The sequence below is a fragment of the Pempheris klunzingeri genome, chromosome 13 (assembly GCF_042242105.1).
Source record: "Pempheris klunzingeri isolate RE-2024b chromosome 13, fPemKlu1.hap1, whole genome shotgun sequence".
Classification (NCBI taxonomy): Eukaryota; Metazoa; Chordata; class Actinopteri; order Acropomatiformes; family Pempheridae; genus Pempheris; species Pempheris klunzingeri.
Window position 1 is genome coordinate 14,829,498 of NC_092024.1, and position 27,529 is coordinate 14,857,026.

Below are 27,529 nucleotides of genomic sequence, written 5' to 3' on the forward strand. Positions count from 1 at the left end.
TATGTACTTACAATGTCAAATAGGTATGAACTTTGCTATGAACTACCATACCAATCATGATTTTGTTTGTACAAATTGAGGATAATAAGAATAATTAAAGCAAAAATAAAGCTATTGGGACACAAATTCAGCACCAAGTGCAAAGCTAATTAGGGGACAGTTAAGGACATGGCACTTTAGATGAAGGGTGACTGGGCTGTGGTTGGTTGATTGAGTTTGAACTCAAAGGCTGAGTCTGGTCTGGGGGTCAGCTTGAGCTAAGCTGATCCCAGCCAGTCCCTGGTGCCCTTTATCAATTCTGTCAGGGGGAAAATGCAATCCACGCCTGGCTGAGCCTTGCCCCGCTCTACAGTGTCTCTTATCCTTCGTCACCTCCCTCCATTCATTTCCTCACTGCAACTTACTGGGATTACGAAGAGAAACGCTGCTCCTCAAGACGTGACACAACCGTTCATGTGTGTGCTGAAGATTACCACGAGGACAGGAAGGGGGCTGACTGACTGTGTCAAAACCTTAACCACGCACACACACACTCTACATATAGTAGACACATACACACCTGTCATCAGAAATGGCTTTTGCTAACTCGCATATACAGTGTTGCCACCATCCTCCTCATCTCTAAACCAGCTTGACATCGCGTACCATTCTGCTCCTGCTGTGTGTGTGTGTGTGCATGTAAATGTCTATGTTTTTCCATCTGTGAAAAGCCATCTACACCACCGCTCTAACCGATGCGAGTGGTAAGTCCAAAAGATTTCCATCTCCTTTAACTGAATATTTATGGAATTGCAGTTTACTTTTCATGACACTCCTCCTCTCAATGCCCTCCTTCTCCCCCTCTCAGCACTAATCTTCCACTGAGTTGGCCCCTAAACACCCTGGCCTGCAACGTTTTCCTGGGACCAGGACCAATTTAGACTGTCACCTGATACAGCTGTAACCTTAGTCCGTACACAACTTGGTACACATCTTTGGGTCCAGCAACTAACTAACATTTGTGAGAGTTGAGAGTTTACCGATCATAAACAGGGAGAAAAACATAGCAAAAAGGAGCAGAAAGAACGCGGATTTTAGAGTCGAGTGCACGAGTTAAGCACTACTGAGTGAACAAGAATGTACAACAGAAGGATTGAGAGAAAAACAACAGGTATGTCCTCAGCGCTGACAGATTGCTGAGCTACCGGCAGCTGTCATCCAATGATGACACACCACAAAGACACATGGCCTAAGGCAAGAGGGCCAACTATGTATGCGTGTGTGCGCATGCATGTTTGTTCATATCACAGATTGAAAATTCTTCTATTACAACAGCTGATTTAGTTGTTAATAAAAACATTTTGCAGAGGAAAGCATAAAGTACTCAAACACTCAAATTGAAGAAAGAAAAGCAAGCAGTATATTTCTGCTGACATGCTATATCACTAATGTTACATACCTCACAGTTCTTTATTCCATGTTTTTTTTAAAGAACCTATCTGCTGGTCCCAGTGTAAATATTAGTCCTAAAACAATGCAGTGCAAACAAGGCAAATGCACCAATATTATTGGCACTGTGTGAGATGTGTAAACCAGCCACTTACGTCGGGGTACTCTTTGACAGGCACAAACAGTTTTTCCTGCAGGTGGACGATGGGTCCGATAGGCTCAGGCAGCTCCAGAGGGTGTCTGTCCACAAGGCCATTCACTGTGTCGCTGTACATGTCTTTACGCACTCTGTTGATCTCTGAAACACAAAAAACGTGTACACTATGGTAAGCAACTGAACAACAACAGTAAAACTGAACGTTTCTTTTATTGTGTATTTGATGCATCACTGTCATATTGATTTTGACTTCTGGGCAAAGGCTTAATGTGGCACATAAGTCTTCATTGTTTAAAAAAAAAAAAACTGCAGAAATGTGTCACTCGCCTTGTGTTTGTTTGTATTTATAGACAAACAATTGTGTAAGTTTGTTTTTGGAGAGTTCAAGTAAGTTGGTCTATATGTGCCAGAGACAAAAGTTAAGCACAGCATTATTTTGGGGTTAAGGCCATTGTCTTTCCTTTCTGTCTGGTACTCCTCAGTGGCTGCTCTCTAATAGAGTAGCCTGTGCGAGCAGCTGGGCAGATGGGAAGAAGAGACGCAGAGAATCGCTCAGACTCAGGTACATGCCTTCAGATCTGATCCCTCTGTCAGATAAAACTAATGGACCTCTCTCTCTCACTCACACACACACACACACAGCCAACAGAGACAACTGTTACAACTCTCTCTCACACGCATCAGACTTTGACTGCCTCTGTAGCTAACAAATTCACACACCAGGGGAAGGCAGTGCTATGCAAGTTGAGAAAAGGCACTCATTCATCCCGCACATCCCATGTGTCTGTGTGTCTATATGTGTGAGTGTGTCACAGTTGAATGAAGATCGGCAGCTGCAGTTGTAACACCCGTTAATGGGGGACACACTGGTCACACTTCCTAACTTCCCACGTTTGCTGTCACAGAACAGTCATGCCACTGCTGAACCAAAGAGTTAATCAGCAGTGAAGGATGGGAGAAATGTGGCATCTACAAAACAGAAGTTTTTAAGTTTAAGTGTAAAACAGCTGACCCAAAATGGTTGGTCCAGTAAAGCCTCGGGGAACAATGTGTGTGCGGTGAAATGTGGGTGGGAGTTGGGCACTATTTCCATCTCTCATGAGGCTTTAACGCAATTGGGAGCTCTATATTAAACTCTCACTACGGAACCTGACACTCCACTGTGGACGCCCTTAGTGGAGCATGTCTGACCTCTAAGCTTTAAGTTTACACTTAAGCAAAATTGGACGGGTGGGCCAAACTTGCACAATTAGGTTTTAGTGTAACTCTTGTCTTTGTTTTAAGTTGAAAAAAAAAAAGACACTGAAAAATATCATGGATGTAGTCAAGGAATCCGTTTGTGGGGATTTCCTGTTGGGCTGAAATAGTGTTCTCTGGATTCTGTCGATGACAGGCTGACAAATGTGTGATTGATGGGCTCACCTACACTGACATGGATACACATAAACATCTGGCCCGCAGCTGTGTGGACAACACCTGCGGGACGCACTGGAATCGTACAAAGAAGCCAGGAGACTCAGCCCAGGGCGACTCCTTCCCAAAACATGACCTCAGGACATTGTGGTCCACACAGATGCTCCCAGCCCTCCCTAAAGATGAATTCATCCTCATGGTATGTAGCCCAGAGGACAGATTACATCAGCCATAACTGAAACCAGCGGCTTCAAGCCACATCCAGGCTTTGCGTCTGAATAGAGGGGCTTGGCAGTGACACATCCCACGTACAGGGAGGAGATGAGGACAGCATAGCACAGGGAGTAATGGGAATGTGAAAAACAGGACAGTTAATTACAAATGATTGTGTGTTGTGTGTCCAAAAGAAACCATAAGTCCATAAAACTTAAAAAAGATGGCCTAGTGGTAAAAGAGACAGTATTTTAAAGATTAATCTCTAGCTCCTTGATGGTTATGCAAATCTATCCAGTCTAATCATTCATAGTTAGCATTTCTGGACAAAAAGAGCTCTACAAAATGGTATTTTATAAAAACGCTCCTCCTTAGTATAAATCTCAGAGGCTTCCTTGCTGTGTTTGTTTCTTTTAACATTAATAAACAAACAAACTATTTAACACACTACTGGTGTGCTAAGCATGTGTGTAGGAGCCATCGATGATGGCGAAGGAGGAGCCGATGTTCTGAATGTTCAAACACCAGTTCTGTGAACATAACGCACAACAAAAGCAAATATACTGATGTTATTTACATCCAAGAACATTCATCCTTCAGATAACAATAAAAAAAACAATAAAAAGAAGAGCGTACATGTGACACCGCTACCCAACCACCACCTGCTGCACCCCTCCTCCATCTAATTCTATTTCCTCTTGCTGAAATGCCACATTAACATAAGGGGGCCGTGCTGGGCCATCAGCAGAGACGTGCAGCTTTTGACAGCCTCTAATTTCAGCGCGGCAAGTCCTCTCTGAAGCGCTACGCTCACCTAAAAATTACCCCCTGCCTTGCACGGCCGACAAAATCATTTGTATAGCTGTCCACCCTGGAAGAAATGGCTGATTTTGTGAGAAAGACAGAAGGGATGGAGACTGAGGGTTACAATGGTGGAGAGGAACAAAGAAATTGGGAAAAAAAGTAAATCAAGTGGAGTAAGAGTAGCGCAGACTGTCAAATGAGAACTTTTCTTGAGCTTTGGCAGTAGATGGCACAAATTTGGAGTATGTACGTATTTAACAGCTGTATGAGGGCAGTAATAGATCCCCTGTTTCTCCCCTTCAGCCATTTCTCAGCTCAGTGCCACTGTGTCATCCACAACCTGACTCAGCAAACCACACACAGACAGCACTTTCTGTCAGATCTGTCTATTTACCTGTAGGGGGTGGCTGTACATGCACACAAGCACACACACACACACACACACACACACAAATATACATACTCAGGAAGATATTATAATATCTCTGCTTAGTGTTTCACCCAGACATCTGTCAGGAAGAAACAAAAATCAACCTTGAGAGTAGTTGCAGGGCAGGGTGGAAGAAGGTTTGATGAAACAAAGACAGGAGGAAAGAGGGAGAATTATAAGCACATTGCTGAGCAGGCAGAGTGCAGCTGTATTCTTGACTCACAGTGCTCTTTTTGCCTCAATGTAAGTTAACGCACATTTCATTTCATCCCTCTCTTTTGTTTCTCTCAAATTCTGCCCTTTCTTCTCAAATCTGCAGTGAAAAAAGAAAATGTCATGGGCTCTGGCTGCGGATCTATCTGCCCTTTGTAAGCTCATATAAAGAGACAGTTTCTTATCATCTTCTTGGTGATCTTGGCAGTAGGGAGAGATCAGTACCCAAAAGGGGGGCTATGGGAGAGGAGAATGGCAGGTGTGGGGTTTGGGTTGGGGGGATATTAGGGTCAAAGTTCATTCTTGACCTTGAAAACCGTGGTGGTTTAAACAAAAAACACATAAATAAACAAATAGAATCAAGGTCCACTTACTGGCTTTTTTTGGCGCTTTCCACCACTTCCCCCCTCAGAGGGCAGTTAATCAGCTCAGTTGCTATCATGTGACAGTTATTAAACTTTAATATCTTTTTAGATATACAAAACCCCCGGACACATGATAAGCTAATGAGTGAGCTAGTAAGTTAATTTTGTTTGCTGGTAAGATTATGATATTGACTACAACATACGATACAGCTAATAAATTGTTCTAAGTTACAAACCCATCATTAGTACTCTCAACAACAATAACACTGACAGACTAAACAGCTATATTTTTAGCATTACAAAAATGAATTTACTGAAAAAGTATATGAAATGTATTGACATCATTTAACAAAGCTTGCCACATCTGGCAAACACTCTCAGGACTGGCCGTTTTTCTTAGCTCCAACCACCGCCATGATTGTTGCATTAACAGGCAGAATATTTATCGCCATACAAAAAGTCACCTGTGAGAAACAGTGTGAGGTCACATTTGTACCACACAGAGTAGAACTGGGCCTTGGCTGGAGAGTAATATGCACAAAGGAGAAAGAGATAGACGGGGCAGAGAAGAAAAAAAACAAACCCATTAAGTGTATCTACTCATCTGAATGAGTGATATTTGACAGAGTCAGCCACCGTGAACTCAGCACCATGGGATAGGGAAGCCTCTCATTTATTTACCCACCCTGATGCCAAAAAAATATGATAACACACACAAGCGGCACTAGCAGAATGAAGGAAAGCAGCTCACGAGAGGGTGAAATGGGGAGAGAAAAGGCAGAAGGCGGAAAACTAGCCAAATGAGGTAGGAATATTTTCAAATGTTGCAGCCACTCTGATCTAACGTGATCTAATGGAGATAAACTCAGCAGGAGGACAAACTTGGGGAATGGACGGAGAGAAAAAAAATGAGGGCAGAGAAAAATTAAAAACAATGGAGCAGTCCAGAAGGAGATACTGTAATCAGGTTTAAGACCGGTGAAGATCATTCAGCTAGACCTGCTCCACTAGAGAATGGGAGCAAGTCCATTAAGAGCCCAAAAATAGACCTGCTCCATAACTGCTTTGTCCTCACCCTGTAGCTCAAAGCAAAACGTCCTCTGACCATGCAGAGCACATCTGTCCATACCCAACATTATGTGTGTGTATGAGAGAGAGAGAGAGATTGAGGGAGAGAGAGCGAAAGAATTGTAATGGGTGAGTAATCGGTGTGATCAGCTTTGCCTGGGGAAAGCAGCTTTAGATGCCTTGTGATGCCTGGTATTAGGCTGATAATATCTGGCACCTGAAACAGATTGAGTGCAACACCAATTAATTTTAAAGCCAAAATGATCAAATGTTTTGCTCTGCAGAGACACTGAATGAGTCCTCCTTGTTTAGGCAGATTTCAGATCAAAAACTTCTAGTGTTCAAAATCATTCCATCTTTTACGGGTTGCACATGCACGGTCAATTCATCATTTACACAGGTGAGAGAAAAAACACACTAGGAAGATGAGGTAAATATAGATATAAAGAATGTCAGTTGTCAAAAAAATGAAATAAAATAAAAAAATACTACAGCAATCACAGATACACCTAAATGTGCCGGCACTGAGTGAAACAAGGCTCAGGCGAGGAACAAGCCTTTTCACTTTAAAGCTGCGCACTTTAGCAATCACAAAGCCTGGGTAACCGTTGCAAGCTAAAGGATTTGGGCGTTTAATGCATTCCTGCCCTTTATTCACAGCACAGACGACTTTATCCAAGACGACACTCCACTTCAACAGTTTAGGGGTTTGGCAGGCCAAGCATATGAAAGACGGAGGTTTCTTTTAAGGGAGAGAGCAGTAGTATAGTGTGCATTGGTGGGGGTGACTGAGCCATGAAAACGTATGCATTTCTGGGTCTTATCGTCAACTCGCAGCTGCCTCTCTCTCTCTCCCCTCCCTCTTTGTGAAGGAAAAAAAATGTTTCCTTATGCTTCTGTCTTATTTTTACTTCCCAATCTATGATTTAACAGTAGGCCTACACTGCACAATCCTTTGATGTTCATACACAAGCTATTTCGACACTGTTAATGAGTTTGCTGCATTATCAGCGTACTTAGCATATGTGTTTCCATTTTACTAGGAAAACACCAGGTTTAAGTTTGAAATATACTGTCCTTAGTCTGCATTAGGGAACATTTGTATCACTGAACTTTCATGTCAACCTCCTGTAGCCAGATGGTCAGAATGTAAGTTGCCATTGTTTACAATTTCCCAGACACCAAATATAATATAATGGAGTGTTATGGTAGGAGAGTGACAGTACACATGCTAATCACATAATGTTCAGCACAAGATGCTCCGTTCGGTTTTGTAGATTCTGAGGAGTGCGCAAACATGATAACATGCGAACTGTGCATCAACGTTTTTTCAGCCCAACTAAGGCAATGTTCTGTTTAGAAATGGCTGCATCAGACACACCAACTCATGCGTCTGTTACTTCCAGTAGTCTAGCACACACTGTTGTGTAGGTCGTTCTCCCCGTGGCATCCAAGCAGCCTCTTTCAACAGATTCAGAGAGAGAAGAGAGTATTTATCACTGTGCATGTGTGACTTTACTCAGTCATAGAAAAGTCTCCCTGATAATGTTCATTCATATCTGAATAATTTCATTATTACGCTGGAGCAAAACAGATATACTGTCTTTTATTTTCAATAGATTACTTACTGAGTAACTTCCAAATATATGTCTTCTGAGCACAAAAATCCCTTGCTGAGGTGTAGCAGAGGGATAGTAACAAACGGAAAATTTTGCAAGATACACACTTGATTTGACCACCCAGACTGCTGAAGCTCATATTGGCTTTGGCTAAATGTTGGCACATAGTGGCAATTTGGTACAAACGATAAGAGGATTTTGTCGCCTGTCTCTTCCATGAAGTTGCACTAATGAGGATCATTTCACAGCCCATACGGACAGGAGGAATACACAGTTTAGGGCACCACGAATTTCCCAGTGTTTACATGGCAGGTGAGTATTATGAGTCTGACTTGGAAAAGCATCAACTGAGTCCTTAAATTTAACTTTGTTAATGTTCTCACAATATATTTCAACTATCAAAGTCATAATACCACTGTGGCACTGAAAAATACATCTCAGCTTTACTTTACAGTGACTCATCCACACAGTTCCTGAACCCTGACGTGATGTGGATATCAGCGCAGGCCCCCACAGGCTGAGGGGTCTAAATGGCTCTAGACAGAAATGACGGCGCGGTTTGCTGGCAGCCAGAGGCAGAGATTTATGTTGTGTGTCAGAGATTCTCCTAAGGCAGGCTGGGTAAAAAGCTCCAGCGTCAGGTCTTTAAGTAGATAGGCCACTAAATAAACGAGTGGTGTAACAAGGTTTCTGGATTCTCTCCTCCCTGTGCCAGGTAAAAAAAATAAAAAATTAAATTACAGAAAAATACTCCCAAACACACATGCTTACTCATCTCATGGGTAAACTGCAAGCCAAGATACAGAGAAACTGTGCTTTCATTTGAATTGAGAGCGCACGGTTGATGCATTTCTACACTGATAAAATGCTGACACGCACTTACAGTAACACAATCTCTTTTTAAAGGGACACACTATGGTGCAGAAATTGCAGAAACTATATACATACGAAGTTGACGAATATACACATACAAGTTTACATCTCAACCAACTACCTCCCCGAGAGCAGCACGTTCCGCTTTCTGGTCATCAATAATGAGCTGAAGCTGCCTGAACACAAACACACACACACACAGCATCTAGCTATGCTCAACAATGCACAGGAGTGTGTGCGCCATGACACAAATTTAAGTAAATAGAATACATACAAAAACAAACACGAAACTAAACATTGAAACACCCACGCACATGAGGTAATGAGCTTTTGTGTGTTTGTAGGCAAGGCTCTCCCAAGACAGTGAACCCACAGAAATAACACTCCACATGGAAGGAGGAGGGAAACTGCCTTAGAGAAGAATCTGCTTAACCGATACGCCAGGAAACAAGCAAGAAATAGTGCTACATCTGTCCTCTACCTTGCTTTACTGGCCACTGCCACACATTTAGCCTACTGACAAAAAGAAAACGCAGATTGCACATTTATTACACATCGGCCCGACACTATCTCCACTCTCACTAATTAAATTATTTCACCATGATGACCATCAGTCATGGCAACCGGTGCCACAAATGTTTAGTTGATATAAAGCAAAGATAAATGGGTCACATCAGAGTTATTAAAACTATGAATGTCACACATGAATGATATTTTGATATAAAAATGAAAAACTGTAATTCAGTGTAAAGTAAAACTATGTATTGTTGGGCTACGCCTACAAAAAAAAAAAAGCACAGGACTTCATTTTAGCTTGTTGAAATCCCCTTTAACATTGAAATAACATTGATCCATAAAATTAAGCCAGGAGTTGAAAACATCCATACATTTCTAATTAAATCAGAGACATTGAGGTGTTGGACACACAGTTTATCTCCTCCTCTATTCTGGCTGAACCCCTGAGAATATGTATGCTAAAAGCAGAATCTGTAGGTGTGGTGATGGCCAAGAACAGCAATCAGCAAAGCCATTAATCATAACCGGTGGCAAACGCAATGTTTTCTGGGGCTGTCACTGTGACTACATGCAGGAAGGGGAAGAGGTGCCAAGCTGAATGTGGCTTTCTGTGGCTGCTGGCAGCAGCGGTGACGGTGCGCTATAGGAACGTGTCATAGCACGTTAGTTTGGTGATTAAACAAAGCAAACAGACACTGCAGACAAGGAGAGACGGGCCAAAGGAAAGGCAGAGCTGAGGGAAGGCAAGGAAAGCAGCAGAAATAGCAATAGAGTGGGACAAAAGGGACGCAGTACACTGGGAAGCAAAGGGTACGTCTTTTCCTGTCCAAAAATACCATATTCGCCTGTAGAAAAAAAATTAGATTTGAAAAAGTTGGGTTATCTGACATTTGACAAAATGTTTATATCTTTGCACAACAGCAAACAGCACTTGAAAAACAAAAGTTGCCGTTTGGCTAGGTCGACTACTGCCACTTGACAACTCAAGCACCAGCGGTGACAGATGAACAGGTGCAGCAATTGCCCTGGAAAACAGGACTCAAAAGTAGGCCAAGTAACAGGCTTGAGAGGGCCTTGTGATGCCAATTTTGAGATGAAGATAATCAATGAGACATGGTCATTAATCAACTGTCAAGAGGCCAAGAAATACAGAAGATGTCCTTAGATGGTGAAACTACAAATGCAGTCTTAAAAATGCTAACAGTCAGAGAAAATCTTGAGCTGGTGTCAAACCTGGCAGCTTCCCAGAGTGTTAGTGTGTGACAGAAAAATGAAATGGCAGAATGGTGAATACTAGAGCTGTTTACTCGGAAGTTGCCAAAAGGCTTCATCCACTGCTTAATGCCAGCTGTCTTTGAAATGGTAAAATAGAAGTATAAAGACTGACAGGTCATTATTGCTGGGTTTTTACTGCATTTTATTAAAAAAATTCCAAGTTAAAAATGTGACCACTTTATTAACTCATTTCTTTTTTATTTGCCGTTTTTGGCACTACATTTTCATGATGTTAAGAATATTGATCCCTCTCTTGAACTCCTACACTGTTACGTCAGAGTTATCATTCATTCAGTGTAATAAACCGATTGGCAGAGGAACAAAGGCAGGCAAAAGAAAGGAGTGTGGTTATTGCTAATAGAAGAACAATTATTTATTGGGATTTCCAAATGTAATTTAATGTTTATAGATCGACCCCATGGTTTGGTACTAAAAAAAGAAAAGTAGCATCACTTTCTCAGACGTGTGTCTCACATTTAGCTTCACTTGGTATATAATTTAAAGGATTCATAAAGTTGTAGCAAATTCTAAAATCTTATCCTCCTCACTCTCCCGATGCCAGACTTGTCAGTTCATGAGAGGTTCAGACACTATCTACTGAGCTATTAAGACCTCAGACTAAAATTAGAACAAAGGATCATCACATTTGATGATGTGGAACTGCTTTATGGGGCTGTGTGCTGGTGGGGGGGCAGCTCAATGAGCCATAGGACTGCCAGTTTTTGTGCACTCAGTGGGGTCTACCAAAGAATGAGGTGAAACTGGCAGGGAGGGCTGGCTCAATACTGAACCATAATGGCTTACTCTTAATGGTTGCCGCAAGGGGCCAACGTTCATTACTCTCTGTGTGGGGGAACTTTCTACAAGATCCTGGGGTGAACCTTGTGAGTGCATGCACACTCAAACACACTTAAACTTGAGGGAGGTACCCCAAGGCAAGTGAGCAAGGCAGAAAGCTACAGAAACTGTTTTCTTTCCTTCACACAATCGCACAAATACAATTCCCTTGCAGGAAGCACCGGGGGAGTTTAAGTGTGGTAGTTAACAGAATGCTTAAAGCTCCTTCTCAGGGTACTTTTATAATATCGCTAATTATTCAGCGATTGTGAAAATATTCTGATCCAGTAGAGCAGAAGCTCGACTTCTGTGCTAATACCTCCTCTCTCCTCGGTTCACCTTTTAAAGCAGCCCAATGCCCTAGCTCAGCTGAAACAGCCAACTTAATGCACACAAATGCAGACTCAGGCTCCTTCTGAAATACCAAGCAAAGATAGGCTATTTTACTGCTGCTTTTGCCATCTAAAAGGGGGAGCGATATGTAGCGTTAAATTGGAAGCCACAGCAATAGTCATTTAACAGGCTGGCTTTAAAAAGAGAGAGAGAGAGAGAGAGAGAGAAAGAGGTCTCATGAGCTGGAAATTATTTCACAAATTTGGGAGGACAAACTTGGTAAAAAAAAAAGTCTGCCTCAACTAAGACACAACACCAGGAAGAAGCCCACCCTCTACTTCCATGAGACATAACCTGTATCTGTGTGGTTCTGTGCATACTAAAAAGGGGTATTTATGACAGGAGCAGTCAAAATGGGCAGATTAATTAGCTTGAACACAAACGCACCCTCAAAGCATGAACAAAGCATGCGCACAACCAGCTAAACAGATTGTTGGTTCTTCTGCATCTCGTGGGAACTAATTTCACAGACTTTACCTGCCAGTGAAATCAAGCAGGCAAACAAAAGCAAGACTTGAGCCGTGCTGCACGGTGCTACTGACGAATCCCTCTCACTCTGCTTTAACCCATTTAACTCTACTTTCAGTGTTTCGGTGGATGTACACACACAACTTAGGCAGCTAGAAACACAACCGATTTATCCACTGAGGCCCCAGGCATTCACAGCATAAGCAACCCACGACAATGCAGGGTTGCGGGAGCGGGGGGGGGGCACTATGTAAGATGAAGCACAGGATGCATGTTGTGAGCGCAACAAGATGTGAGAATACGAGATAAGGAATTAGAAGAATAACAGGATGAAGAGTCAGGATGCATGCTGATGGGGTGTTTGTCTGTGGATTAGAGGAGCTGTCCTCCTGCCCTTTTTTGTGTTGACTGTTGCCCTGGAACCATTTCCTCTGGCCTGTGAAAAGGGGGTATCCCTTTCCTTTGCGCACTACATGGACGGAAAGATTGACGTTTCCTGCGAGTAAACAGACAGTCTATTGTTGGGAGAGAAAGAAAGACTATGCCTTGAAAAGTGAGCAACGAGTTAGGCAAAATAATTGCTCTTAAACTACAGACGACCAGTCGGAGTATCTAAATGTACAAAGCATTATTAATCTATTGAACACATCTTGGCTGTGTCTACCCTTACACACATCTGCCCCCTCCGTCATGCAACAATGGCAGGAAAGGTCCAGCTGTCAGGAGAGGAAACAAGAGAGGAAGAGGGAGGAAGGAAAGGCTCTGACTGTCAATGTGACTGGAGAAGATAACAAGCAGTGTGCTTCCTGTCCCCACCCCTGTAACTAAGGAGACCACAGTGGCGACAACCAATGGGGAAGATGGGAGGGAGGGAAGGAGGGAGGACAATTTGTCATACTCCCCACTATCAGTTCAAAAAAAAGATTTGACATTATGTCTCTACGTGATCTAACCTCTGTCTTTGTCCTCTGATCCAAAGGGATAATTTACTCGTGCTTCATAATGCTTCAGAAAGCACAGTGCTTTCGGTGGGATTGTAACGTCTACCTACAGATAACTGAATGGTCAAAATGAATTGACTTAAATAAATGGGAGATGGTAACATTCAGATGGTTGTTTTCATCAAAGTTAAACACTGCCAAATAGTAACACAGAGGAAAGATAACACCGGGGCTGCACTTCAGCAGTAAACCATCGGCAAATCCTTACATCACATGTAACTCCAGCGTTTTTTGGCGAGGAACAGATGGGAGCAGCAGGAGCCTGCCAGAAGTGTAGTATCGAGAATGTCAACAAACAGGTTGAAAACAATCTCTTTATTTAATGTGTGTTTGGTAGGTGAGGGAGTGACAGAATGAGGAACAACCACATTCCTCTCCCCCTTTCATTATCAGGGAATGAGGTCACTTGATTACAACAAGAGCGCTTTGATACCACAAAACAGAGACAGAAGCAAACAGAGTGACAACTGCCTTCAAGTACGTTTCATTAGCTATCAATCTTCAGTTCTGTTTTCTGTGACAGACAGTTAGACATGCACGGTCTCATCATCGGCACAAATAGCAAAACTGAAGCTGAACACTGGCCTACTGCAAGGGGGGTTTTCCTGGATCAAAACTGGATAAATGTGGTAACTCAGACACCTCGTCACCTACTGATACTTGATTTATTCAAAAGGGATGTTAAAGGGCAGATCAAGTGCAGGGGCCCATCTGCCGTACCTTATCTAGGCAGCACAGCTATAATTGAATCATCTGAAACACTGTCATTGAAAAACAGTGATATGTTGTTAATACATGCACAGTTTAACTGTTTAACTAGATAAATGCACTCAGGATAAAATAAACAGTGCAAAGAGTATATTGTTATAATCTGATGCAATAAAATACATCAGCCCTGCAATAATGTTTTATGAATGTTATCATATTCAGCTGTTGATAAGAGTGTACCACATAGAGGAATCATTCAACTCAATGGTTGCTTAACGTACTGTCGTTTGTGTTCTCGCTGTAGTAGATTGCATTTTAATGAAAGAAACAACAAAGCATTAATGAGAGCTCATCTTCATCTTCCCTTTTTAAAACACAAACAATTGAACTGCACCAGAGTAAAATCTTCTAAAGTGGCCATAACATTGAGTCAAACTTTCTCTCTAAAATAGTTTTGTCAAAGACTGATGCACTCAATATAGTGCACTCTATCCCATCACCACAAGTACCTACCACGTTTGGACAAAAGTCACCAGTTAATAGCTGATCTGTAACACTAGTGCTTTTTCTTAGTAATAACAAATTATGATTTTTTGTTTTAGTGGCCACTGCTAATTAGCTAGTGTGTTATCTTACTATATTGGCTATGTACACCTTAAGTGATTTTGTTGTTGCAATTACTACAGGTGGCAGTAATGCATTTAATACGATGCAGAATTTGAATTCTCTATGCAGAAAAACCCTGGGTAGGACATGAACACAGAACAAACAGGTTACATCACAAAGTGTGTGTGTGTGTTTGTGTGTCTCAGATGATGTTTCATCCCCAGGCCCAGGGCCTGCTGGGGCTTGTAGCTACCATCTTAAGTTCAAGTCCAACAGCCACTCAGTCGCTGATCCTGGGTGTGACAACACACAGCCTCACATCACAGCTGTTGCTGTGTCTTTGTGCCAGCTCTTCATTGTTTTCACAGCCTGACGTACCACTTCTCCAGGAACTGAAACTTACCACTTCAAACGCCTACTCATGGAAAATACAAATTAGATGTACAAGAAATGTGTTAAATATCTGGATGGATGTGCATGGTCCTCTGCCAAAAACCTCAATTGTTCTGGGCCAAGTATCCAAGGACAGATTGTGTGCAAGTGTTGGTAGTCGTATGTCAAAGTGGTACACGCTATGAAGTACAAACAGACCTGGCACTGTTTAGAGATGCTGAAAAGCTCTCTTGGTGTCTGACGCACTTCCCAATATTAAGATTGACAATGAAAAGAAGAGGGAAAGACTCCCTGTGACCTACTCCCTTCTGTCTGCAGATCATCAGAGGAGCTGCTCTTTGGCTGTGTGTTTGGTCTAGTTGTCTGGTCCTCGAGATCAACCGTTTGATCTGTTTTGTCTGCCAAGTCATGTTGAATGTACCATTTAAAGCATTTAGAAAAAAACAAAGATGTTGGAGGGGATGTAACAACTGGGTCAGAGTGTCATACGGGAGGAGAGGGAGAATCACTGACTCGACTGTCATAAACCAGGCTTCCACTATGCTTAAGCCTTTAAACATCGATCTGCCTCAAAGCGTTTGGGTGTGAGGGATTAACAAATCTGCATGTGCATATACATGTGCACAATTACAGCCAGCGGGTGCAGGCATGTTGTACCAACCAACATTTTAATGATGAGTGAATGGAGAGCCAAGCGCATACTCGGGTCCTAGAGCGCGGCTGATGCAAACCGACAGACCACGTAGCAGGCCTTTAATGTCACCACTGGTCCTCACATGAAAGAGGCAATGTAGCCCCAGGGCTGGATTTTTGCCACACATACTCACATACGAGTAGAGCGGGAAGCTGAAAAGGAGAAAACAAATGGATGGAAGAGAGCGGGTGAGGAGAAATGTGGAGAAACAGAAGATGAGAGGAGAGAACACAAAGACAGAGGGGGAAAGAGGGTGATGGGAAATGTAGAGTCACTCTTCTAAAATAAGCAGGCAAAAAGACAAAGCCAGGAAAAATTAGTCATTCCCTTGGGAGAACAGATACTGATTTTCTCCTTTGGAAAACACTGACAGCTATGGAAGGCAATTTAACATAAACAAATGCGAAGGATGCATGGGCATGTTTAAGACATAGAGGATGAGATAGGAGGGAGAGAGTAGAGCAAGCTGTATATGTGTTTGTGCATCTGGGGTGCAGGCAGGGAGAGCAGGATTTTCTACATGGTGATGAGGGAGGAGGCGGGGAGATAAAACCAAGGTCTGGTTCATCGAAAGTGTCAGACACTCAATAAAAATAAGGTTGCAGGAAAAGCTCCCATCACAAACACCCTAAACTCGTGTCAGACAAACACTCTCCAAGAAAGCAGAGTAGGGGAGAGGAGAGGGTGGAACAGGGAAGGGGAGAGAAGGATTGGAGGGGACACGGAGAGACAAGTCCATCTCCTGGCAGACTATTCTTCACCTTGCGGTGTCAACAACAGCTGGCACCTTGACACCTTGCTCATGCCCACACCTGTCTCCCCTGCTGTGTCCACACACCGTCCATCCCCAGCTGCCTTTCCCTAGAGGACCACTAAGGAAAATAAACTTACTTCACCTACACAGTGCAGGTGATTACAAACATATATACGATCAAATACTCAAAGTTTAATTACAAATTTAGTCAATGACTCCATCGCTCAAAAATCACTGCACTTCATGTCAGTGAGCTTGTCCTGGAATGTCCCATCAGAAAATATATGCACCAGACAGACAGGGGCAGCTGTAATTTTATCCAAGACGACAATAAAGCAACACCTTGTAAGTCTTTTATGATCAACATTCCTATGTAATGACACTGGCTGACGGGGAGGAAGGTAAGGCTTAAGTGTACTGGGGCAGCATCAAGTTCAACTGTGCCAGCTTTTTGAAATAAAAAAAAAAAAGATAACATTTGTAAGCCCAATTAGCAGTTGTGTGACCTGAGGCAGAAAAAACTGCCTCTGCAAACATAAGTTACTGTGAATTGACATTGATGGTCCATTTCTATGCCAGTCATCAACATCGAGACAACAATGCATGTTTGTACTGTGGCATCCCTGTATCTTGGAAAAGAGGATAGTTACAGGATGAACCGAAAAAAGCTGCTGCTGTCCATGAACTCTACCAATTCAGAGGAGATACCCTCCTTGCCACACTGCAGCCACAACAACAAAAATGAAGTCAAGTAAAACTGTATGCTTCATGGAGGTTTCTTTTTTTGACAAGAAAAAATATGAAAAAGACTACAGAGACTTTCTCCACCATCATCATTCAACTGTGAGAGCAACAGTGTAGATGGGAAGATGGGAGGGTCTTGGGTTGCGTGAACTGCATCACTCAGCAGCTTTGAGAACAGTACATTCAGCACTGTACAGTCAGCTACGGCAATAAACCAAGTGACAAATGCCATACGTGAAAAATGCGCTGCAATGTATTGGGCTTGATTCACAGGCAACACTTGCGCATACGTCTATGTGAACTGGCAGGACTGACCCAGAGTGTGTGTGTGTGTGTGTCTGGTCCATTAGAATACAAAAAGCCATTGTGTATCATTAGCTGAGGGGGAGGAAGGGAGAGACAGAGGGGTGGAGTGTGGAGCTGAGGGAGGGGTCAGTGACCTTCCTCATAACCAACCACATGACCTCATTCACAGCACATAGGAATCCTCTGTCTCCCCCCACTGTTCTTTATCACATTCACCATCCTCCCCTCACTCTCGGCAGCCTTGCTCGCCTTTTTCCTTTCAGTGAATACAATCAATCAACTGAGCAGGGACGAGCCTCATGCTCACTAACCCTTTCATATACACAGCACATTCTTTCCTGCCAGCTATCTGTGGGTTTTTATGCCAGTCTTTCCTATGTTACACACGGTGGTAAAGAGGCTCTTTGTTTCACCAATTAAAGCCTAATCATACAAAACCAACCATTGTTTCTGCGCAGTAATCTCCTCCCAGCCACTGAACTGATAAGGACAGACAGACTTAAGCCTCACCACAGACAACCGGCGACAAACACTAAACAAACAAAACAGAGACAGAACTGCTTCACTTCCAGTTGTACGACTTGATTCATGTGTTGCTACTTTGGGTTGGGACGTGCTGAACATAGGCATAAATTATGCTAAGCAAATCATGTTTTACATTACAGCACAAGACTGTGGGGCAGCCAGCCACCGTAACAGACAACTGTGCAACACATGTAATTCTAGTTGGGCTAGACTGTCACTATGTGGGCCTGTGTCAGTGAAACACAGAAGACCATGTTCAAGGAATCAAAGCATGGCTGAATGAGTAGAAGGGCAGTGGATTAAAAACCTATGTGAATATACAGTGGGTGACTGAGTGCCTCTGAAAATCTCAGAAAACTTCCTCCTAGACATCAGCATACACTCCATCAATACAAGCAGGGAGCAGTGCTGCTACTCAAGTAATACCAGTACTTACGACCCTTTCTGATCCGATGACTTAAGCAATGGCATCCGTTCGCAAGCCCATACACAGTGACATAGGCGACTGAGAGTAGAGCAGGCTGGCACAGGTGGTAAAAACACAGTGAACCCAAATAACTCCAGCGTAAGATGAACTTTAAAAAACAAGATGTCAAAGTTGAATGCTAACACAAAGCTCAGTGTACTTACAGAAAGCCTTTCAGCATAATTGCTTTGAGGCTGCTCTCCTTCCCCTACAGCTGTGCTTTACACTCATCATACTTGACATGTGTTTAACCGTCTTTAAAATACCCTTGCTGCAAGCACCACAGGTACCTCACCTAAAAATAAAGTAGAAACTGTGCTTATTTAACATATCTGCATAAAGCAAGTCCAAAATTCAAAATAACCTATTATCACTACTGCTACCACCTCAATGTCAAACATCCAACATATACTTACAGCTGTTTGGAACAACACGTGCAGTGCCCCTTCAAAACAAGCCAATTTCTCAGCCATCGCTGTGGCTGCTTGCAGCTCTTTTGAGAAACGCTCATGTTCTGGTGGTAATCATGCACCACTAATAAATTTGAACCCCTTCATCTCAAGAGCTCACACTCAACACTGTCCTTCCTTGAGACCTCAGCAGTAATCCTGCCAAGTGTGAAGCCGATCAGATGAGTGGGTGACAAGAAAATCGAAGGACAGACACATGTAGACAGACAGACAGACAGACAGACACATACATAGTTAGATGTGTACAATAACTACTTTGGCACAGACTTGTTCTCCTTGGTGCTGAAAAGCTATCCCAAGGTGTCCCAACACATGCTAGAAAGACTTTCACACAATGTCAATTTCATTCAAAACGAGACCGGCGAAATCCAAAGGGACAGTGCCGTCTAAAAGCAGCGTAGCAAACCTCTTAACAAGACATCATCTGTATTCAAGATACAAAGTCAGTCCAACAACAACCGCACTAGGTAAACTACAAACAACGCATCGTTGGCAAACTGAAACTTTATTGTGGGAGTATAGCTGTTTCCAAAACATTTCTTCAACATAAAAACAACTCTAAATGTTAAGGACAGACCAAACAATATCACAGTTCCTCTAGTGCAGACTGGATGCTGGAAAGCTTGTTTACAGTATCAGTGTCTTTTTAGCTATTATTGGGTAGACTAAACAATGGCAGAGGACCTCACTGTGCTTTGCACAATATCAAAGAGCAGAGCGGGAAGAGCAACAGTGTACTGTGAATAGTCGGCCTATAACAGGGATTTTTTGACAGGTAAGGACCGAAAAATTCAGAGGGGCAGGCTGGTTGAGGCTGGCATTCCCGGAGCTTCGTATTTGACGGCAGAGCGCGAGAGAGAAGTCTTGCGACCCCTGTTGCCACCTAACTCTCTATGGCCCTTAGGGAAGGTTATGGCAGCTCTGCCTGCTCTTGCCAAGCCTCACAGAAACAACACGGGCTGCTGAGGGACAGGTAAATTATTCATCTTTGATTTATCGCCCAGCCTGTAGCTAGTGAGAATCCAAGGCAAAGGCTGCAAACCGCAGACAGACTGATCCACTGGGGTGTTTCTAAGGAGGACAGGGCTAGTGAACCTGTTGCACTACAGGGTTTGGACAAGGATGACGGAGGGGGGTGTTGCAAAGTAAACAGTGAGACTGTGGCACAAAATTAGAAGGTTTAAAAAAAACATTACTGGACATTTTATATTTTCACTCAAGTAGAAAGGAGCTTGCAAGTTCCAGCTGCGAAGCAAAAACTCTGACAGACTACAGACAAATTATGCATTCGACATTTTTAGATATTTTAAGCAAAGTAGAGGTTCCTATGCCTCACTGTGGAGGGCATTAAGCGGAGTTAAAGCACACTATGAGCGAGTGTGTGGGGAAAACAAACACCAGGCTGGAGGTTAAGTGTTCTGACTGTGCTCCCGGTAAAATTCCTGAGCTGGCTGCCAACGCTCGGTTGCCATTCCTCCTCTGAAAGGAGAGAGAAAATGAATGCAGAGGGGTGGGCGAGTTAGAGAGGAACAGAGTGAGCATTCAGCTCATTTTTTCACCTCCTTTTTATGATAAAAAAAAATGGGGAAGGAAACAGGAAACCGTGACAAATGTTGCTGTTGTGATTCCTGAAAAACCTAATTGTACGACACTATATCTGTTGTCACAGTTCAGAGACTTAGGAATGAAGACACAAAAGAAGAGCGAGGCAAGAAGGGGACTACTATGAGCGAGGGGGGTGGGAGCGCTATTTGAAGCACTCAAAGAATGTTACAGGGTGGGGCCCATACACACACACACACACACACACACACACACTGACTAAGTATATCTAACCTAAGAAATATTTTATTTTATGGGTGTGGTGAGTATCCACACAAATGTGCGGTGGAGGGAAAGTAGCTATGATTCATGATGCAATTTAAATTTGTCAAAAGAAAGCTGGGGGGCAGACCCACCTCTATGGGAAAGGACAAAAGAAGAGCAGGCTTCTCTTGTCACCACAGCAAAAAAAAAAGCCACCCCCGTTCTTCCCGTCCGTCTGGAGGAAAAACAAACCACAGACTGGCCTTCCCCATGGTCCCTTCCTGTCTGAGCCGGGCGTTACTTCCCGTAGATGTTTTTGCATGAGACGCAAAAAACTGAGGAACAAAAAACTGGTAAAAGCTGACACAACTGGGGTCAAGGGCAATAGGAGGAGTCTTGGTTTCAGAACAAGGAGTAAACAACCCAGTTTAATGAACAAGTTGTCGTCAGGGGGCAGTTGTGACATAATTATTACAACATCCCCTAATTCATCTTCTGCTTTTACACTGCTTGTTATCATCTAGCACACACACACAAACACACGGGGCCATGGCTCTCGCTTTGACAGAAACCACAGTAAAATTCCTTCAGTGAGATTCACTGTGCATCTGGTTACCTTACTCACTGTTAACTCTTACATGACTGCTCTGCTGTAAGGCTTGAGAGATAAACTGCCTCGAGCAATGCCGGCACTAATAGAAGGGAAGACACTCAGTTTTGGCGACAGTGAGCCAGATAGTCGGCCAGGCAGTCAGGGCAGGGCACGGAGACAGGAGGCCAGGCAGAGGCAGCAGCGATAAGGAGGCCCCAGCACTCACGGGATTGTGGTGTGAGATAAGAGCCCGGAGCTGTCGCTGGATGACTTTATCATGCTGCGCCCGCTGGGGGGCGGCTGGAGTGGGGCCAGGGGAGCACCATGGGTTGGAGGTTGGAGTCAGAACTGGGACTGAAGCTCACATGGGCACTGTGGTGGGGCTACTGGAAAGGGAGGCTGCTATGCAGAGGTGCGTCAGAGTGGAGACGGGCAAGGCAACGCTGGGTCCTGCCCAGTGTCACCCTCACCCTGTCAGACTCATGCTACCACCTAATTTATTACCAGGGAGGAGAGACCGAGAGAGGGGGGCCGCACGAGGGCAAGAAAGAGGAAGACAGAAAAACAGCACAAAGCCTCCAATTCTGCTTTCTCACTGGTGGCAACAACTCCGTAAACCAGCTCACCGAATGGCTTGCTTAATTAAATTCTAGCTTATAAGTGGCGCTTTGGGAGAGAACGTGAGGTAGAGGAGAAAGGGTTGGGGTGCGGAGATTTAACAGGTTTCTGCTTGCAACAACTGTCCTGGCCTAACACCCCCAATTCTCTCTTCCCATCAGTCTCTGTGCTCCCTCACAGCTCCTCTTAGCTGTATCTTACTCCGTGGGTGGTGCTCAATCTTGTTAGCTGCTAAATTGATTGCATGTCAAAGGTTAGTGCAGGTCTAGCCCTGAGCGGAGGAATGCCAAGGGTCAACCTACAGTGCGAGAGTACAATGTTGAGACAGACAGACAAAGAAAAAAGGGGAAGAAACACGTATGCAGATTGACAGAAATATGGGACATCAGATAGGAAACTAAACACATTCCCCCATTTATCAAGATCAGCTGCTCCCAAAGGACCAGTTCTCTACGCAGACACCACAGTGGACAGCAGACAGTTTGTCCTCTGAATGCTGACAGCTCTCTCGGGAGGGTCCCGTTAAATCATGGCACACAGAGAACTGCACATGCACCACGTGGCTCTGCCACACAGCGAGCAATGGAACAACGGACCATTTAATCTATTATACAAAAAGCTTAAAAATGAGCCGGTAAGGAAAGGTAAGGGGAGCTTGGAATAAATATTTCCAATCAATCCGACTATTCTCCGCTACCTTGCCACAGAGCCTGCACTTCACTACTAGGCTACATCTCTAGATGTTATATGGGCTGTCTCCTCCTGCCAAGAGAATATATAGCAATTTGAAGCAGCTTGTTGGCTGGCAGATCGTAAAGAGAAATAAAAAAAACCTCCATAGCAGGTGTCACCTCAGGGAGATGAACAACTGCAACGCAAGGGGATTTCAAAGGGGAGCTGTCAATCGGACAGCGTGACCTTGAGGGACTCGACACATATTGGGAACACAACAGGGACGTCCGCACTACCAAAGCAGGGTGGGCGCAGTCTTCGCACACAAGGGCAGTGTCAGCTTTCTTCCACCATGGAAGCAGCTGTGTAGACATGCTCAAAACACTGGGTGGGTGAGGGAGACATGTGCAGCTGTCAGAGCGGCAAACTCCTTTTTTTTTGTATTTTAAAAGGGTGCACTAAGTTTTGCAAAGGATGACATTTAAGATGCCCCATCACATGTCAATACGTGCTGTCGTAATTTCAGCAATTTTATTAACTTTCATCCTTCAGGAAAAAGACATCTGGGGCTTTGTTGCCAGATTAGAACAGCCTTTAACTTTTTCTCTTTTTTTATAAAGTCTACACTGACTGGTTATGTTTTGACCTCCTATCTTTTCATGTAGTACCTGCTTTCTCCTTGTAGTCTTGACAAGACATCAGTTTTGAAAATGACAGAGCTGACTGAGAAGTTTCCTGTACCTGCAACACACTCTGAAGAGAGAACTGTGCACACACACACACACACACATTAAAGAAATAACTTTTTAAATCAAACGTAATTTACACCACAATACCACAAGTTAAACGTTCTCTTCTGTAGTCTGCCCTCTCTGACTGGAAGTCACAGTCAAGTGTGCTGTTTATCTTTACAGCTGGCAAAGACCACAGTGGAAAAACACACTCCATTCATGATTATTCAAGTTTTTTCCACACAAATATCAACCTCAAACAACCATTAAAAAACAATTAAAAATATTTTTCCAAGCCTCTAGAACTGCAACAGTGAAGTTCACTTGAAGCAACACATTAAAGTCAACACTTGTGCTACACTGAACATAACGCACACTACTAAGAGTACTCTGCCAAAGGGAAGGGCTTTTATTTTGAACACTGTTGCTGTTTGTTTTCTTCACTTTTTTAAGTTTAATAACAGTCACACGGACTGGATTGTGCATTTAGTTTTAACCTGGGTGGGGTCACATTACAGCAGTGCAGGACAGTGAGCGGTAGGAGGCTGGCCCCGAATATCGTATCAGAGTTTCAGCCCAATCCAAATGGGGAAAGCAAACCAAACAGCCCTAACAGGAACCAGACAGTCAGACAGGCCTCCTCTGCACTCGGGTGGCTTTCATCACACACACACGTAATTTTTGGCGGCGGGGTAAAGTTTGGGCTGGTGCCGTGGAAACCCTTGTAAACCTCAGACTTGTGTGGCTTCAGAGGAGTCAGGCTGAAGCTTGAGAGCCGTGAGTGTTCCGGTCATGATTTCTTAGAACACCGGGGGGGGGGGGGCATTTTATCCATTTGCTATCAGTCGAGCGCAGTGTAGAGGCGTCAGACCGGTCCGGCCTGACTGGATTGACTTCTGAACCCCGGACAAACCAGCTCCTTCAAAGCCTCAAAACCATATGGTGCAAGACTGAAATATATGCTGGAACAGCCTATTCAGAAACAATGACAAGCGAGTCCGTTCCACTATTTTATTTCTGACAAGTTTATTTTTCTAAATGAAGCAAAGAATATGACAGCAAATCCCCACAGGTCAAAATTAGTACTTGCAGTTTTGCAGTATTTATAATGTGCCCATGCATGCTACATGTGTTTGAATGTACTCAAGCACTTACTGCTTATGCCAAATTCAGCACAGAGCATCTCCTCTGTGACCAATGTCTTTCCCCTCGTACTCCTCAGCTCCACAGTTAATGCACAGCTTTGGTGGTTTATATGAGCAGGTAACACAGAAAAACCACAAAGAAAAGTGACGGCGCGCCTTTTACAAAATATGAGACAATTCACCCCCAGACAAACAGCCTGACTCAATACCTCAGCTTTGTTAGAGATGTTATGTTCCTTCTGAACAGCAGAGGGTTTAGGCAGTCACAGAAAAACAAACTTTCCTCATGTTCATGTGACAGAGCTAAATGTAGTGTTTTTCTTGGGTTAACGGCCCATTTTAAAATACCTATCAGCACAACACTTCAGGCCAATCAGGGTTGCAAACAGATTATTTTATTAGTTTGCTTCACAAAGTAAAAGCCAATAAGTGGAAAATGTGTTAAACGCCAGATTAGAAAAATTCCCTGTTGCGCACACAGAAGCTAAAGAACAATTTCTTGCTTTCAACGGGTTCACTCAGCGTGCCAACGGCTGCACGGCTGAGTTGTGCACAGACTGTGTGCATGATTCCTTTCTTGTTCAGATGATTGTTAGCGTCTATGACCATGGGGGTGAAAAAGAAAACAGGTCTGCTTCCTGACTCTCCTCTCAGTGAAAACATCGTCGTTCCCAACTCACACTAGTACAGCAAATGGCTCTTCTGGAATTTAGGCATCTATGTGGCGTGATTTTAATGGGGAAGTATTGTCGCAAAAATACATGTGGAGTGCTGTCATCGCACCCAAGAAAAATTTCCCTCTTATTTCTCAAAACAGTGATTTGTGCTTAACTACATACATTTCTGCAGGCTTCAACCTGCTAGTTTCTTCAGTTGAAAAGTACTATAATATTGAAATAGACAGTCATGCGGTTGTGTGGTATCCAACCCTCAGATTTGGAGGGCATTTACTACAAAATAACACTAAAGTTAAACTTCAGGGGTATTTGTATTGATTTCTTTTACCTTATTTAGTGTTTTACAAATTTATTTGTGCATTGATGTACTTTTCTAGAGGGATAGGGAGCAAACAGTCCACTCTCGACGTGGAAAGTGTCTTGTTTACACCCATCAAGGAAGCAAGAAAATCTTTGCAGACCGGTTTAGCAACTACATACTCCTGAGCCTACTCATCCAGCCATGCAACAGAAACTGTGAGGTCCGCAGGGCTCTACGCATCCTGTATTGTCGATGAAGAAATCACCCATTTCATCACGTGAAGCAGCCAGACTGTTATTCTTAATTCATCCTCGTGTCATGGTGTCCAGTTCGACAGTGCACACGGCATGGGGACGGTCTGCTAGGGGGGCTGTGGCGCTCTCTAGTGTCCCCAGCTCAGTTACATAAACCATAGGTCCAACCTTCCGATTAGACCAGCTTATGTTATTGATACTATCAACATTAACGCCGAATAAGCCTCGTTCATCAGCCCAGCAGCTCGTACGAGGATAAGTGACAACGCGTGAAAAATACACGCAGACAGATGAATCCCGTGAGGACAAACGGCGACGCAGTTTTGGTGGTAGGGCAAGCTTGACTGGCAAAAAAAAAAAAAAAAAAACACGACGACTGCTGCAGCAAGGGAAGGAAATATAATCGACAGGAGCGTAGCCTCGTCTGAAGACAAATGTTGTGGTGTGAAGGTGGAGGGAGACAAACAAAGAGGAGCCTCTTTTAATGAAAAAGTTAGACGCCTGAAATAATCTTCGTGGACTCCCCCTCCCCAGCTGAAACTCACTGGCCATTGTTTGGGCAACAAGCAGACACATTCCTCCGTGCTTTGAAGCTCGGCCGCTGGGCAACAACTAACACAGACCCCGAAGCACCAACAAGGAGGGAAAGTCAACTTTTACTTACTGGCATTCACCCGAAAAGCTCCACTGAGTGGTGAAGTCTTTATATAAAAAGGCGTAGCTGAGTTAACGCCGTTGTTTCAAGAGAGTTCAGCCAGGCTCGCTAGCTTAAAATGTGGCTAACACAAGCTAAATTGCTGTGGAACATGTGGAATCGGGCCCCCCGTCTAAATTAAGAGAGATTCGGCTTTGATAAAGCTAAAGTGTGCCACAAAACTTCTCCGTGAGCGATTTTTGTTCATGCACCGACATTGGTGGTCGGTTCTGGTTTTTCTAAGTAGGTGAGAGAAAGTTTTCGTCTTGTCACCACGAAGTCAAGAGTGCAGGAGCAAACTCCGGGGGAGCCTGACGCTAGCAACACAACTCCCAAACCCACCGTGGTCTAAACTCACTCAGGTACCACCGTGTCTCCCGTTTAGGAGGTGGGGTGTTACTCAGGGGGAAGTTGTAAGTGTTAGTACTACGCCTGCCACGGTCAGCAGTGTTGGTGTAGCCGGTGCTAGGACGTTTTGCAGCAGGGACGCCCAGCGGAGCCGAGCCGACACCGGACTGCGCCGTGGTCACGCTTCCACCCCCCCACCCCCTCCACCTCTCCCCGGCGTCTCTGCCTCCCGTCGCTCCGGGACTGGCGCTTACCTTCGTCGAGAAGCCTCTCCAGGTGTGTGAAGATGCCGCAGAGATTCGGCAAACTGGTCATGAGCTTCTTCTCGTTTAATAATTGCATCAAATAGTCGGGACTCGGCCTCGGTCGCTCCTTCACTTCGACCTCTCCGACCATCATCTTTGCGGCGAGAGCGAAGAACAAACCACCGCGAAACACAGAATCCTCTTTTAGGGGGAAAAAAGGAGAATTTAAAAAAAAAAACCGAAAAAGAAAAAAAAAAACTTGCGGCTCCAATCCCTCGCTTCCCTCCTCCTTGAGACGAGAAGACTGTGTGAACCCCCCTAAAAATTCAGGTTTGGTTTGTTCTTGTTGTTTGAGAGCAGAGGGGGAAAATCAGACACCGTTATCTTCCTCCCAGAGACCCGCGCGCTGCTCTCTCCTCTACGCCGTGTGCGCTCGGGGACGTTCGATTCTACCACTGTAGGCGCGAGAGACCGTTCCACCGGAAAGGCTCCGTCCTCCTCTGCTGCCATTGGCCAGCGGGGATTCCATGGGACTAGCCCGAGAACCAATGAGCGCTCAGATCTGAGCCGAGGGGGCGGGGCGTAGCGGGTTCTGGAATGATGGAGAGGAATTCGAGCCAATGGCGTGTAGTGCGCAGGAATGCACATAACGCCACTGAAGTGTTGTCAACACAGAACAGCTCACGCTTACTTATTTCTTTCTCTCC

The 27,529-nt window shown here is 44.0% G+C and overlaps 1 protein-coding gene across 6 annotated transcripts in view; it reads right to left on the reverse strand.

Moving 5' to 3' along the window:
* Positions 1-27,264, reverse strand: part of qkia (QKI, KH domain containing, RNA binding a) — a 73,434-nt gene extending 46,170 nt beyond the window's left edge. For all 6 annotated transcript variants that reach the window (XM_070841671.1, XM_070841668.1, XM_070841672.1 and 3 more), the window contains exons 1-2: positions 26,832-27,264; positions 1,584-1,726 (exon numbers count right to left, since the gene is read on the reverse strand). In XM_070841671.1, coding sequence (XP_070697772.1) covers positions 1,584-1,726; positions 26,832-26,976 — 288 coding nt within the window. In that variant the 5' untranslated portion in view covers positions 26,977-27,264. The remainder of the gene's footprint in view (positions 1-1,583; positions 1,727-26,831) is intronic.
* Between the last annotated feature and the right edge of the window lie 265 nt (positions 27,265-27,529).